Source organism: Moschus berezovskii, chromosome 14 (genome assembly GCF_049115385.1).
Source record: "Moschus berezovskii isolate FMDL1 chromosome 14, NW_MosBer_1.0, whole genome shotgun sequence".
In the NCBI taxonomy this organism is placed as follows: Eukaryota; Metazoa; Chordata; class Mammalia; order Artiodactyla; family Moschidae; genus Moschus; species Moschus berezovskii.
The window spans coordinates 65,367,542-65,383,555 of NC_142473.1; the positions used below are offsets into that span (position 1 = coordinate 65,367,542).

At 41.6% G+C, this 16,014-nt stretch overlaps 1 protein-coding gene across 3 annotated transcripts; it reads left to right on the top strand.

Annotated features, from left to right (window-relative positions):
- The first annotated feature begins 2,054 nt into the window (after nucleotides 1–2,054).
- On the top strand, nucleotides 2,055–15,743 carry ARL14EP (ARF like GTPase 14 effector protein). 3 transcript variants are annotated; one of them, XM_055423762.2, is made up of 5 exons: nucleotides 2,107–2,211; nucleotides 6,394–6,571; nucleotides 11,864–12,353; nucleotides 13,583–13,710; nucleotides 15,190–15,743. In XM_055423762.2, the coding sequence occupies exons 3-5, from the start codon at nucleotides 11,928–11,930 to the stop codon at nucleotides 15,416–15,418; spliced, it is 783 nt and encodes a 260-aa protein (XP_055279737.1). In that variant the 5' UTR covers nucleotides 2,107–2,211; nucleotides 6,394–6,571; nucleotides 11,864–11,927; the 3' UTR covers nucleotides 15,419–15,743. The 3 variants fall into 3 exon arrangements, with proteins under 3 accessions (XP_055279736.1, XP_055279737.1, XP_055279738.1); XM_055423761.2 differs by lacking the exon at nucleotides 6,394–6,571 and having other exon boundaries at nucleotides 2,055–2,211; XM_055423763.2 differs by lacking the exons at nucleotides 2,107–2,211; nucleotides 6,394–6,571 and adding an exon at nucleotides 2,360–2,487.
- Nucleotides 15,744–16,014: the final 271 nt, after the last annotated feature.

Genomic DNA, 16,014 nt, shown 5'->3' on the forward strand with positions numbered 1-16,014 from the left:
ATGACCCAGATAACCATAATGGTGTGATCACTCACCTAGAGCCAGACATCCTGGAAGTCAAAGTCAAGTGGGCCTTAGGAAGCTACTGGAGGTGATGGAACTCCAGTTGAGTTTTTCAAATCCTAAAAGATGATGCTGTGAAAGCGCTGCACTTAATATGCCAGCAAATTTGGAAAACTCAGCAGTGGCCACAGGACTGGAAAAGGTTAGTTTTCATTCCATTCCCAAAGAAAGGCAATGCCAAAGAAATGTTCAAACTATCGCACAATTGCACTCATCTCACAGGCTAGCAAAGTAATGCTCAAAATTCTCCAAGCCCGGCTTTAAAAATTAATGCGCTCCTAATTGGTACAGACAATAAGGATACAAGAAAGACAATGCTTTTTGTTCTCTTCAGAAATTTTGCAAGTGTCTTCCTGGTTCCTACACTTTGTGCGTGCATGCTTAGTCCCTTCAGTCGTGTCCAACCATTTGCGACCCAATGGACCACAGCCACAGCCCACCAGGCTCCTCTGTTCATGGGATTCTCCAGGCACGAGCAGGTTGCCATGTCTTTTCCAGGCGATATTCCTAACTCAGGGATCGAACTGCATCTTTTAAATCTCCTGCATTAGTAGGTGGGTTTTTTACCACTAGCGCTGCCTGGGCGGCCTCCTATTTTACTCAAAGTTCAGTTCAGTTCAGTTCAGTCACTCAGTCATGTCCAACTCTTTAGGACCCCATGAATCGCAGTACGCCAAGCATCCCTGTCCATCACCAACTCACGGAGTTCACTCAAACTCATGTCCATCGAGTCAGTGATGCCATCCAGCCATCTCATCCTCTGTCGTCCCCTGCTCCCCCTGCCCCTCAAACCTCCCAGCATCAGGGTCTTTTCCAGTGAGTCAACTCTTCACATGAGATAGTCAAAGTATTGGAGTTTCAGCTTCAGCATCAGTCCTTCCAATGAACACCCAGGACTGATCTCCTTTAGGATGGACTGGTTGCACCTCTTTGCAGTCCAAGGGACTCTCAAGAGTCTTCTCCAGCACCACAGTTCAAAAGCATCAATTCTTTGGCGATCAGCTTTCTTCACAGTCCAACTCTCACATACATACATGACCACTGGAAAAACCACAGCCTTGACTAGACAGACCTTGGTTGGCAAAGTAATGGCTCTGCTTTTTAATATGCTATCTAGGTTGGTCATAACTTTCCTTCCAAAGAGCAAGCGTCATTTAATTTCTTCTGCAATTGCTGATGAAATTTCGCTGCAATCAGCATCTGCAGTGATTGTGGAGCCCAAAAAAATAAAGTCTGCCACTGTTTCCACTGTTTCCCCATCTATTTCCCATGAAGTGATGGGACCAGATGCCATGATCTTAGTTTTCTGAATACTGAGCTTTAAGCCAACTTTTTCACTCTCCTCTTTCACTTTCATCAAGAGGCTTTTTAGTTCCTCTTCACTTAAAACAGCTATTCTCATAGTTCATAATGGGATTCATAGGTGGTGCTAGTGGTAAAGTGACAGAAGGGATAAGGGTTCGATCCTTCGTTCAGGAAGATCCCCTGCAGGAGAATTGGCAACCAACTCCAGTATTCTCGCCTGGAGAATCCCGTGGACAGAGGAGCCTAGCAGGCTACAGTTCACCGGGTCACAGAGTCGGACACGACTGAGCCAATGAGCATACACATTCTTATAGTTCATAACAAAGGGGATGCATTTTGGAATATATTTCGCTTGACTGAAGTAAATCATAAAATGGGAGAGCTCAGACAGAGGGCCTTCTTAAGGTGTTTTGAATTCACTCATTTCTCCTTCAGGGATTAGGAGGCTTGAGGTGCAAAGATTCGGCATCACGCACAGACGTAGAAACTCTCGAACACAACTCAGAGGAACTTGCATCTTGGTAAAGGTGACCCTAGGTACCGCCCAATTCCCTAATGTCAATTAAAAAAATTCCGTCAGCCTCTGAAGCAACTATTGCCTCACCTTGAATCATTCCGCCAATTCATGCCGCCCCGCCCTTTCCGCCCGGGAGGCGGGCGGACTCGGTTCCTCTCTAGGCTTCTTTCGGGGGCCTCTCTCTATGGTAGCGCTGAGCCTCTCTAGCCTCGCTCGCCGTTCTCTCGGTGGTAAACGCCCGGAGGAGCTGAAACGCCTGTGCCCAGGCCGCGCTCGGAGGCGGCGGTTGGGGTCCGCGCTCCGTCGGTGGAGAGCTCGAGCTAAAGGTAAACGGGATTGAGGGGAGGCTCCGGGGCGTGGAGACGTGTTCCTGGGTGGGAGGGGGGCCGGGGCCGGCTGAAGGAAGTCCCGGAGCAGAGGAGGGGGAGCACGCTGGACACGTGAGTGGAATTTTCAGCTGCGGCCTGCGGCCCTGCAGCCAGCCCCTCTCCCTCCGGTCGATCTGCGGCCCCTTGTGTCGAAGTCAAGCACAGTTCCTGTCGACTCCGCGGGTTGTCGCCTCTCTTGGGGAGGACCTGGAGCCCTCCTAATTTTGACTTAAGGTTTGTCTTATTTAGAGGAGAGCTTTTGTAACTAACACAACAAGGAAAGTGTTAAGGACTTCTAACTGCTCCAGTGAGAAGAAGCACTTAGGGAAGGGCTTGTGTGGAAGAAACGCCCTCACTATGCTTGTGACCACAGGATTGAGGTAGGGATAGTTGCAGGATCCTGAGCATCTGGTTATACAGATTTGGGGGAGATTCAGCCTTCTCCGCGGAGAAGGCAGTGGCACCCCACTCCAATACTCTTGCTTGGAAATTCCCACGGACGGGGGAGCCTGGTAGGCCGCAGTCCATGGGGTCGCGAAGAGTCGGACACGACTGAGCGTCTTCACTTTCACTTTTCACTCTCATGCACTGGAGAAGGAAATGGCAACCCACTCCAGTATTCTTGCCTGGCGGATCCCAGGGACGGGGGAGCCTGGTGGGCTGCCGTCTATGGGGTCGCACAGAGTCGGACACGACTGAAGCGACTTAGCAGCAGCAGCAGCCTTCTCCGTGTGAGATTCTGGCAGTTTGAGGAACATGTATTAATTCGAAAGATGTTATCAACTATGTGCCAGTGGCAAAGAAGCTACAGCTGTAACAGGACCCAGATGATTCCTGGCCCTCATGAAGCTTAGTTCAGTTCAGTTGCTCAGTCGTGTCCGACTCTCCGCGACCCCATGAATCACAGAACGCCAGGCCGAAGCTTAGTATATAATGAGAAAAACTAACAGGAAAGAAAAACGCCTGTGATGAGTGCTATGAAAAGGGAGGTCCCTGAACTTCCTTCTTTTGGCTTAAGTGATAGAGAAGATAACACCATGTAGCTCCTGTTTTCCAACAGCTGAGAAATAATAGAGGCAGTTTCAAACAGAAGAAAAAGGATCTGTAACAATATAGAATTGTAACAGTAGAATTTGGGTAAGGCATGCCAGAAAGGTGAAGATGGGGACACTGTCTTGAAGGATTAATTAGCATTGCCTGGCTTTCCTAGCAGAGAGAACAGTGAAAGTGAGAGTCTCGCAGTCATGTCTGCCTTCTTCAGGGGATCTTCCCAACCCAGGGATGGAACCCAGGTCTCCTGCATTACAGGAGGATTCTTTACCAGCTGAGCCACCAGGGAAGCCCCAATATGAAGACTTAAAATATAAGAGAAATTTTCAGGTAGTGTAGTTTGACCTGCAGTGTGTGATGTTTGAACAAATAATGCCATGCTAACTGTCCAGCCAGACTCTTCTCTTCTAGGAAGAGGTGAGTGTTTTCCACACATTAGCTTACAATTCAAGATCACAATCACTTACCTAACATCTGTATTGAGTATTAATTGTGGTTGTTGTTCAGTTGCTAAGTCTTGCCTGACTCTTATGCAGCCCCATGGACTGTAGCCTGCCAGGCTCCTCTGTTCATGGAATTTCACAGACACGAATACTGGAGTAGGTTGCCATTTCCTTCTCCATAGTATTAGTAGTAGTAGTATATTATAAGTACTGTTAATTGATCTGTTTTTAAAAAATTGAAGTACTGTTTAAAAATTACTGTTCATCTCCAGGAGTAGTTAGTACTGTTTGACAGTTTTGACCACATCCAGAATTCAGGTAAAATAAAGAGAGCTTTACTCATTTGTCTTGATCTGTAAACAATCCCTCAGTTGTTGAATTCCAGGTGTTCTGTTCTTTTTGACCTTTAAGGACCCTAGGAATAGAGACAAATCACAAATGGAGTTTGGAGACCTGAAAAGTTTGCTGAGTTGTTCCAAATACGAACACAGTGCAGTATATCAAACTGTTAGTCATGTCCAACTCTTTGTGACCCCTTGGACTGTAGCCCGCCAGGCTCCTTTGTCCATGGGATTTCCCAGACGACAATACTGGAGTGGGTTGCCATTTCCTTCACCAGGGGATCTTCCCTACCCATGGATTGAACCTGGGTCTCTCACATTATAGGCAGAATCTTTACCACCTGAGCCACCAGGGAGACGTTATTCTGCAGTGTATAGATGGGACTTACTATTTTAATCCAGTCACCCACTTTATGTGGCACATTTAATCTGTTTGCATTTAAAGTGATTATTGATAGGTATGTGTGTTCGGTACAGTTCAGTTCACTCACTCAGTCGTGTCCGACTCTTTGCAACCCCATGAACTGCAGCATGCCAGGCCTCCCTGTCCATCACCACCTCCCAGAGTTTATCCATACTCATGTCTATTGAGTCGGTGATGCCATCCAGCCATCTCATCCTCTGTCGTCCCCTTCTCCCACCTTCAATCTTTCCCAGCATCAGGATCTTTTCAAATGAGTTAGTTCTTTGCATCAGGTGGCCAAAGTATCGGAGTTGCACTCAGGATGAACACTCAGGACTGATCTCCTTTAGGATGGACTTGTTGGATCTCTTTGCAGTCCAAGGGACTCTCAAGAGTCTTCTCCAGCACCACAGTTCAAAATCATCAATGCTTCGGCGCTCAGCTTTATTTATAGTCCAACTCTCACATCCATACATGACTACTGGAATAACCATAGCCTTGACTAGACGGACCTTTGTTGGCAAAGTAATGGCTCTCCTTTTTAATATGCTGTCTAGGTTGGTCATAACTTTCCTTCCAAGGAGTAAGCATCTTTTAATTTCATGGCTGCAGTCACCATCTGCAGTGATTTTGGAGGCCAAGAAAATAAAGTCTCTCACTGTTTCCCCATCTGTTTCCCATGAAGTGATGGGACCAGATGCCATGATCTTAGTTTTCTGAATGTTGAGCCTTAAGCCAACTTTTTCACTCTCCTCTTTCACTTTCATCAAGAGGCTCTTCAGTTCTTCGCTTTCTGCCATAAGAATGGTGTCATGCGCATATCTGAGATTACTGATATTTCTCCCAGCAATCTTGATTCCAGCTTGTGCTTCCTCCAGCCCAGCATTTCTCATGACGTACTCTGCATATAAGTTAAATAAGCAGGGTGACAATATACAGCCTTGACGTACTCCTTTTCCTATTTGGAACCACTCTGTTGTGTTATGTCCAGCTCTAACTGTTGCTTCCTGACCTGCATACAGGTTTCTCAAGAAGCAGGTCAGGTGGTCTGGTATTCCCATCTCTTTCAGAATGTTCCACAGTTTATTGTGATCCACACAGTCAAAGGCTTTGGCATAGTCAGTAAAGCAGAAATAGATGTTTTTCTGGAACTCTCTTGCTTTCTCGATGATCCAGCAGATGTTGGCAACTTGATCTCTGGTTCCTCTGCCTTTTCTAAAACCAGCATGAACATCTGGAAGTTCACGGTTCACGTATTGTTGAAGCCTGGCTTGGAGAATTTTGAGCATTACTTCACTAGCGTGTGAGATGAGTGCAATTGTGTGGTAGTTTGAACATTCTTTGGCATTGCCTTTTTTAGGGATTGGAATGAAGACTGACCTTTTCCATGTACCTGTTGCCATTTTGTTGATTGTTTCTGGTTGTTTTTGTAGTTCTTCTCTTGGTCTCTCCCCTAGTGGTTTGATGATTTATTTTTTCAGTGTTACTTTTGGATTTCTTTCTGTTTTTTGTGTATCTGTTGTAGGTTTATGGTTACCATAGGTTCATATATATTGACATATAATAATGACATGTGTGCACATATATATTTTCACGAGCAATCGTGCTAAGTCGCTTCAGTCGTGTCCGACTCTGTGCAGCCCCATGGACTATAGCCTGCCAGGCTCCTCTGTCCATGGAATACTGCACGCAAAAACACTGGAGTGGGTTGCCATGCCATCCCATGGGTTCCTGACCCAGGGATCAAACCCGCATCTCTTTCTGGTACCTTAGACTGCAGAGACAGTTTCAGAAGTTCTCTGCTCATTTGGCAGACACTTTAGGGTTAGTAAATGGATTCCCTTCATGATAGTGTAGGTGCCCTTTAAACAGCTGTTTTTTTTTTTTTTTTGCTTTGTCGCAGGATGGGCAAGTCTGTGTACAGGCTCCTCAGTGAAATTCCTCCCTCCTGAAGACCCTTGTTGGGGATGGGTTTCCCGTCGATACCATGTGTCTGTCTCTTTTACCCATCCTCTGTGTGATCCCTCCATCACTTGTTCTGCAGCCCGCAGTATTCTTCAGCAGGAATGATCTGTATGGAGGTATAAATTCAGCGTGTTCATGTGAAGAGATAAGTTCAGGGTCTTCTACACTGTCATCTTTGACTGGAACCTCCCAAATATTTTAAATGATACTGTGGACTGTATTACTGTCTGAAGTTCACTTTATGGTGCCTGGATCTTGAGGTTTAAGACTATTTCACTTAGCCATTTAACCCGTCTCTTGGTACCTATTCACATGTCCTATAGGTAGCATTTGAAGATAATGGGCACAAAAATTTGACAGTTGCAAGAGGCATGACGTGTGTGTGTGCACTCTCAGGTGTGCACGCGCCCATGCCTGAAACTGCTGATTTGCATAGGAGGGGTGAATGAAATTATTTTTTTTTTATTAAATAAAAGGTAAATGGGAAAATGCCTTGTAAATTGGCCCTATACTGAAAAAAGACATTTTTCATGAAAGGGACAGATTCTTAAAAGTTGACCTTAGAATACAGTTTTTTTTGTTTGGTTAAAGTTCCTCTTAATGTGATTTTTTTTTTCCTACTAACTTGAAGAGTGGTAACAAAGCACAGGCTGTATTAGGGAAACTGGCACATTAGAACATATTGTCATATCTCCCCTGTAGTTTGGGGAAGAAAAAAGCGCGTTCCCTAATTATTTCCCGTGTCCCTCTGCTATCGTTAGTGGCAGTGAGGATTGTGACGGTGCTGCTGTAACCCCTGTAGGAGGCCTGTGATCGGGTCCTGGAGCTCATGGTGTTAGGAAAACCTGCCAGCCTCATGGCCTTGTTTGAGGCCACTTCTTCAGCGCACCTAACCTATCTACCTTAGAGCTGGGTAATGGATAACAAGAGAAAATGCTTAAAACTTACTTCAAGGGATTTAGAAAAAATAAATTTAAATTGTAATGCTTAAAAACCAAACTGGTAGATAAAAAGAACAGATTGGAAATTGCCATTGCAAAGAGTCAGGGTGGGCAAAGTGAGTGAAAAGGGGGTCAAAAGGCACAGACTTGCAGCTGCAAACAAGTAATGGGAATGTGCATCCAGCCTGATGACTAATTAATTATTCTGTACTGCAGATTAGAAAGTTGCTGACGGAGTGGACTTTTAAAAGTTCTCATCAAACAAAGAGAAATTTGTAACTGTGGTGACAGACGTTAACTAAACTTACTGTGTTGATCATTTTGCAATATATACAAATATCGTATTGTTTCATCGTACATCTGAAAGTAATATAATGTTGTGTCAGTACCTCTGTTTTTTAAAAAGGCGTATTCCCTGAGCTGTCAGTGTTCACATTCCCTGAGCTGTCAGTGTTCACGTCATATGAGGAGCAAATATCCAGTACTTGTGTTTACTACCTCAGGTATAGAAGAATGAAGTCTAACTAATCTATATTTATTTGTTTCTCTCTCAACTCTTCTGGGAATGCTATAAAAATATTGAAAGTTAATCTTAGAATCACAAAACATACTCTGTTTAGTTACTGAGGGAAAATATTGGTAATTCTAAAGCAAGAGAAAATTGAGAATGCCGAACTTTTTAAAGAAAGTGTCAAATAAAAAAATCCAGAGTTTGTAGGGAGAGACTTTATTGAAAGCATTTTTGCCAGAGGGGAAAAGAGATTATTGAGTGGAGAGACTTCTCTGACCAAAAGATTTACCAGCTTCTCAGGGGAGGAGTAAACAGTGCTTGGAACAGAACTGCTTGGTCTGATTGTAGATCCCAGATTGTTTTAGCCTGAGGCCAGCTTTTTCTCTGGAGGGATCCTTTGCTGGCTCTGGCTGAGGTTATACCAAAGTTCAGGGGAGAAACTTAAAATATGGTTAGCTATATTTTTCCAATTTTGTTCCAATAGATTATTTCAGCAAGCAGTTCAACTAATTACTCATAAATTTACAAATGAGACAATGGGGATTTGGAGGTCCTTTGTTCTGGTCATAGGTAAACAATGGGATGTTCTTGAGTCTTACAGAAGCCATACAGAGAGTAAGAGGGTTTCTTTTAGGCAAGCCTGTTCAAGAACCAGGAGTACAGGTCTCAGGTAAAATTTAACTTGTTAAAAGGCATTTTTCTATTTGAAGTGGAAAATAATTAAATGTACAAATAAAGTTCATTGAAACATTTACATAGGAAGGCCTTAGGATACTCATTGACATTCAGGAATTAATAAATCCTGCATCACTAAGTGTAGTTTGGAAGTACTTCCAGACCGATCTCACTTGTACCATAGTACAAAAGGGGTTCAGTTCAGTCGCTCAGTCGTGTCCGACTCTCCACGACCCCATGAATCACAGCACGCCAGGCCTCCCTGTCCATCACCAACTCCCTCAGTTCACTCAAACTCATGTCCACAGAGTCAGTGATGCCATCCAGCCATCTCATTCTCTGTCGTCCCCTTCTCCTCCCGCCCCCAACCTTTCCCAGCATCAGAGTCTTTTCCAGTGAGTCAACTCATCGCATGAGGTGGCCAGAGTATTGCAGTTTCAGCTTTAGCATCAGTCCTTCCAGTGAACACCCAGGATTGATCTCCTTTAGAATGGACTGGGTGGATCTCCTTGCGGTACAAGGGACTCTCAAGAGTCTTCTCCAACACCACAGTTCAAAAGCATCAGTTCTTCGGCGATCAGCTTTCTTCACAGTCCAACTCTCACATCCATACATGACCACGGGAAAAACCATAGCCTTGACTAGACGGACCTTTGTTGGCAAAGTAATGTCTCTGCTTTTTAATATACTATCAAGGTTGGTCATAACTTTCCTTCCAAGGAGTAAGCGTCTTTTAATTTCATGGCTGCAATCAGCATCTGCAGTGATTTTGGAGCCCAAAAAAATAAAGTCTGACACTGTTTCCACTGTTTTTCCATCTATTTCCCATGAAGTGATGGGACGGGTACTACCCCCTAAAAAGGGGGTAGGGAGGGGAAAGTGGAAAACCAATCTAAGTTAATCAGGTCTAAATGAACACGTTTAGGGCTTCTTTGTTACATGGTTTTCATCCAGTCCCATAAGAAGCTTATTTTTTTTTCTTCTGTGAGAAATACTAGATATTGTGCTGGTCCAAGTGACTTGGCTGGAGCAAATTAAACTTTTCCTATGTTTAATGTATTTTCCATAAAAAAAGGGGAGGAAGTAAAATTGTGACTGTGACACTGGTATAAAATCAGTAGTACTTGGTTTTTATTTTCCTTATTAACAAGGGGATTGGTAAGATGTTATAACCAGTTCAAATGATAGAACAGACACATTTGTTGATCAGGAATATTGAAATAAATGAGCAAATAGAGGCAAAACTATCTTCTTCCAAACAGACAGAATTTACAGGAATATGGACAAGAATTGTTCTGCATTGCTGTTCGTTATATACAGTTGTCAGGTGTAAAATAGCTCAAAGGCAGTGAAAGACTCGGGGCTCTCATATAATTGGAATGTGACAACCTGAAGGTTGTACTCTCAACAGTGCAGTTTTCCACTGAAACCAGGTATTTTTCTCCAAACCTAGTTTTATGAAATTTACAGCTCCCTCTCCCCCCTCTCAAAGAATCTTCCCTTATGTATCAGACTTCCTAGAAGTGCATGTCTTGCGTGTTTCTGATTCTTTTTTGATGTACTCTGTAAATATAGAAGTTGCTTGGTTAATGTTCTGTTAATTGAATTATCTACAGTAGTGCATCTCAAACTGTAATGTGCTTACGTATCATCTGGGGATTTATTTTTTAAATGCGATTCTAATTCAGTGAGTGCCTGGGCCTTACTGAGATCTCTGCTAATAAGTTCCCAGCTGATGCTGGTACTAGTTCATGGACAACAAATAGTATTGTATTTAAGGAAGACATTGTGCTGTGTTGTCCTCAGTTGCTTCAATCGTGTCTGACTCTTTACAACCCTATGAGTCGTAGCCCGACAGGCTCCTCTGTCCACGGGATTCTCCAGGCAAGAATACTGTGGGTCGCCATGCACTCCTCCAGGGGATCTTCCCAACCCAGGGATGGAACCCATTTTCTCTTATGCCTGCTATATTGATGGGCAGGTTCTTTACCACTCGTGCCACCTGGGAAGCCTTGGCAAACATAGCACCATGCTGCAAGTGAAGAGAGCAACAAGAGGCTACTAGACTACCACTTGAAGGAAAAAAAAGTACTACTTGTGGGTCACATTATCAGAGCACAGGCCTAAGTAAGCAAAAGAAACAGTTGCTTGGAAACAAATTCTGAGAACTCTATAGTGGAACCTTAGCCTAAGGGAGGAGAATAGAAGGGAGGGCGTTGGGAGTTACTACAGGGGAGGAGTAACCAGAGGGGGTAAGTTTTAGAAAGCAGGCAGCAGCCACTGAAATCACTGCCTGAAATTTTGTGTTTCTTGAGCTAAGCTGACTTTTTCTTTTTTAAAGCAGTGTTTGAATGTAAAACTGCTTTGATACAGGTGTGTACACTTCTATCATGACAGTTTCACTCAAGTGAATGGTTCCATATGCCATTAAGCTTTAAGCAGTGTGAAAAACACATTTGTACTGCAATTGGTCTTGTCTTCTTTCAGACAAGGCACTTTAATTTTTAACTGAGGAGATCCTGTAATTTGTTCATCGGTAGTTCAGCTTTCTTTTAGCAGCACGGAAGAGGTGGGAGATAATGTGAAACTGGCACCAAAGATAGATCTCTACTTACTGGAAGATGGGGGACGGGGAAGGCACGGTAAATGAGGCTACCAAATTTAGCAAATAAAATATAGGAGGAAACCCAGTTAAATTTTAACTTCAGAGAAGCAACAAATGACTTTTTAGCAGTATTTGTGATATAATTTAAATTGTTTATGCATTATCTAAAATTCAAATTTAACTGGGCATCCTGTATTTATCTGGCAACTCCAATAGTAAATAATTCTACCCTAACAATGATACCTGAGCGATCCCACACATTGTTCTAATTATAATAGCTTTATAGTAAATAAATTTCTTGTTTTGATTTTCTTCAAGATTATCTTGGCTTTCTTGAACCTTTACTCTTCCATAGACCAGCTTCCTAAATTCTGGGTGGTGGGGGGTTTGTGGAATACCTGGTGAAATTTTGTTTGGAATCATACTGAATTTATAGATAAATTCCTGTAGAATTGACAGGAATTGACTATAGTAATTCCTGTAGAATTGCTATAGTCACACTTGCCATGATTGTTTTCTGATGTTTTTGTAGGCTTTTGGTAAATGTCTTTCTATTCCTTGCTTGCTAAGGGTTTTCTTTTTATTATTCAGGCTTTGAATTTTCTCAAATGCTTTTTCAGCTTCCCAGTTAAAATTTTTGCAGCACAAATCTGACTCTCTTTAATGTTTTCTCTAGGGTGATCTGCTGGAGAGTGATCTCTAGGCGAAAATCAGAAAGAGGAAATTGACTAGAATCAAGCATGATGGATCCATGTTCAGTTGGAGTCCAGCTTCGCACCACAAATGAGTGCCATAAAACCTATTATACTCGTCATACAGGTTTCAAGACTTTGCAAGAATTGTCATCAAATGACATGCTTCTCCTTCAACTGAGAACTGGAATGACACTTTCTGGGAACAATACAATTTGCTTCCATCATGCAAAAATTTACATTGATAGATTTGAGGATTTGCAGAAGTCATGTTGTGACCCATTTAACATACACAAAAAACTAGCCAAAAAAAATTTACATGTAATTGATTTAGATGATGCCACTTTTCTGAGTGCAAAATTTGGAAGACAACTTGTACCTGGTTGGAAGCTTTGTCCAAAATGTACACAGATAATCAATGGAAGTGTGGATGTTGATTCTGAAGACCGGCAGAAAAGAAAACCTGACTCAGATGTATGTAGATTCCATTTTTTCTCTGTTACTTATACAATGTAGGGTTTTATTTAATTATAAAGAAATCATTTATATCACTGTTTATTACAGTTGGCCCTTAAACAACACAGATTTGAACTGTGCAGGTCCACTTTTATGTGGACTTCTTTCAGTCCATAGTGTACTATTACAGTCTGTGGTTGGTTGAATCCAAAGATGCAGAGGGCCAGCTCTGGGACTTGAGCAGCAGCCTAGCATTTTGGTATCCACAACTGATCGTGGAACCAATTCCACTAGAATATCAAGGGATGGACTTGAATGCAGTGAATATGAAGTTGGGGAGGTAAAAATAGATGATGTTTTCTAAATATTTGTGTAAACCCAGATTGTGTGGTAAAGAGTGTTGGCTTGGGAAAAGAATAATATACTATTCCCTAGACTTTTAAGCCGCAGCTCCTGACATTGCCAGAGCTTAACAATCTTATTAGCTCTTTTTCTGATACAGAAGTAACTCAGTAGGTTATGCCTGCCAGCAAGGGTTTGAAATACAGCAGAATGAATTCCCTTTTTTATGAAAGACTTGAAAACTGCTGCTTTAAAAGGAACTTCAGAAGTGACTTGAAATAATTGTTTCTTATTTCAGCCTTTCTTTTGACTTTGGAACTATCCCATTCTTATCTGGGTTTTTAAGATGCTTGTGAATTTCCTTTCCGTCTAGCTCTGAATTCTTACTTGTTATGGTCAAGGCTAATTTTAGGACTCCCTAGTGTCAGAAAACATACATTTTTACATTGTAAGTATTAAATATCTTATAGCTCTTCTCTTAATCACATGCCTACATATAGATTAACCATTATCAGAACAGTTTAAGATTTCATAAAGCTGTCTGGTGTAGAACAAGGACTGGTATGTCAAAGGAGGACTTATCAAATTTTCTACTTATAAGCAATTTGTAATTCTTGCTGCTGGCATATTTTTCTCAATTTTCTCCTGTTATATTAATAAACCAAATTAAAAGATAATTAAAATTTATGTAGTACTTTTCCTTTGTTATCCCCTCAAAGGCATAGATAGCTCCAGAACCCAAGATAAATTTTGTTTCATTTGGGCACTGAAACTTTTTTCTTTCTTTTTTTCAAGTTCCAAACTGTCTTCCCGGCTAAGAAATAATCTGGATTAATGTTAAGTGAAATATCTCTGTATGGTTTGATACTAAGATTTGAGTTAATAATTTGTTAACCTTTATTCAGGGAAGAACTGCTAAAGCTTTGAGGTCGTTACAATTTGCAAACCCAGGAAAGCAAACTGAATTTGCTCCAGAAACTGGTAAAAGAGAAAAAAGAAGGCTTACCAAAAATGCAACAGCTGGTTCAGACAGGTACACTATGTGTTGTTTAAGTAATATGTTAACTTGCCTCACATTTGTATTGTCTTCCTATCTTTCTCTTACAAGTTTTGAATTTTCTGGTTAGATAGTTTAAATTCGATAATCTAGAATTAGTAAGAACCCCCAAGGGTCTCATAGAAAATTAAGGTGTTCCCTTCAACTCTAAAAATTTTGTTTCTGAGAAAGTCTCAATGAAGTGAATAAGATAATCTTTCTGGCACAGTAATTAAAATAATTTAAGCATACTATAGTTCTTGTAACTAAAATAATTATTTGAAAAGCATTAATACATCGTTTGTATGTCTCTGCTTTATAGGTGGCAACTAAAACATAAACTTTATGAGAATGCGAGGTTGTTTTTTATTTTTTAATGTCTAAAATAGAAATGGGCTTCCCCGGTGGTTCAGTGGTAAATAGTCTGCCTGCAGTGCAGGAACCACAGGAGACACGGGTTTGATCCCTGAGGTGGGGAGATCTCCTGGAGGAGGAAATGGCAGCCTGCTCCAGCATTCTTGTCTGGAGAATCCATGGACATGGGGTGCAAAAGAGCTAGACGTGACTGAATGACTTAGCACACATTTTCTAAGAGAAAGAGTCCTTAGAATGTCCTCAAGAAGGATTACTAACACTTACCTAGTGGCTCAGATGGTAAAGAATCTGCCTGCAGTGCAGGAGTCCTGGGTTCAGTCCTGAGTTGGGCAGGTCCCCTGGAGGAAGGCATGGCAACTCGCTCCAGTATTCTTGGCTGGAGAATCCCCATGGACAGAGGAGCCTGGCGGGCTGCAGTCCATGGGATTGCAGAGAGATAGACATGTCTGAACTTCTGAGCACAGCAAAACAGAAACAATTTTGGTGTAGTTAATAGAACAAACAAGAAAGCTAAATTGTTTAGAAAATGACTTTTTCAATTGAGCATTTCTAAAATACAAATTGACAAATGTTAGTGTAATCATTCAGAATTATTTTTTACACAGGCCACTATTCTATCTGTGAAGGTTTTCCATTGAGTCATTAGGTGCTGTTAGGCCAGATTTGCTAGGCTATCAAAGAACAAGAAACAGATTTAATTGCAGTATAAAAAACAGCTGGATGGTATACTGTGATAAAAATAAAGCTATGTTCACAAAGCAGTAAAGAGATTCATTGCTAATAAAATGTACCACTATTACCTAGTCTCTTCTTTTTGGTAAGAGATAAATAGTTTTAGCAACTATATTATTATTTTTGGACACATTTCACCTGCATTCCTTTGGATATGTTTCAACCCTTTACAAGAGAGGGCCTTCTCACAAGCAGTTAGTTAACTGTTAATTGTAGAGTAACTTTGAGTCAGGTAAGCCATGTATCAGTTTGGCATGGTTTCATCCATAATCCAAAACATTATTTTTTTTCATTACCTTATTGTCAACTAAATATTCAGAAATAAAATATGCATGAAGTGTATAACTTGTCTTGTGTTTTGTATTACAGACAAGTGATCCCGGCAAAGAGTAAGGTCTACGATAGCCAGGGTCTCCTTATTTTCAGTGGAATGGACCTCTGTGACTGCCTTGATGAAGACTGCTTAGGCTGCTTCTATGCTTGTCCTGCCTGCGGTTCTACCAAATGTGGTGCCGAATGCCGCTGTGATCGAAAGTGGCTGTATGAGCAAATTGAAATTGAAGGAGGAGAAATAATTCATAACAAACATGCTGGATAATTTTGTGGTGTCCAATTGTGACCCTTTCTGTATTTCTAAAGTTCTGTAATTCTAAAGATATATGTTAAAGTTGGTTTTGCCAAATGACACATATGTACTCAGTGTGCCCTAAGGCTGCCTTTTGGGTGCCTTAAGATAAATTATTTAATGTAAATTTAGATGGACTGTCTTATTACTCAGCAGTCAGTTCTTGAAGCCTGTCTGGTTCGATGTAAAGAAGTAATGTATAGGCAGTCCTCTGTACAATTCCCATGTCCATAAATTTCCATGGCACTGATACAGTTAAATAAACCAGTTCCTTAAAAGCAACAGTTCAAATTTCCGTTACTGTGGTATGTTAACTGTGAGTAGTTCCATGAAGTACAAACTTGCTGCTAGCTGTTAAGCTCTCAAGTCAGTATGTAACACATGGACTTCAAGATAAGTGACTAGTCAGATTGCTTCTCAAATCCTGCTAATGATTCGTCACTGCACATCTATTACTCGGTTTGTTCAGACAGCAAAGCACATAGTTGTGTTGTCGTCTTGTCATCCGTGTGACCTTTTACAAAGCAGGTAATCAGAAATAGCCAACAGAGACAAAATTGCAGTCAAGA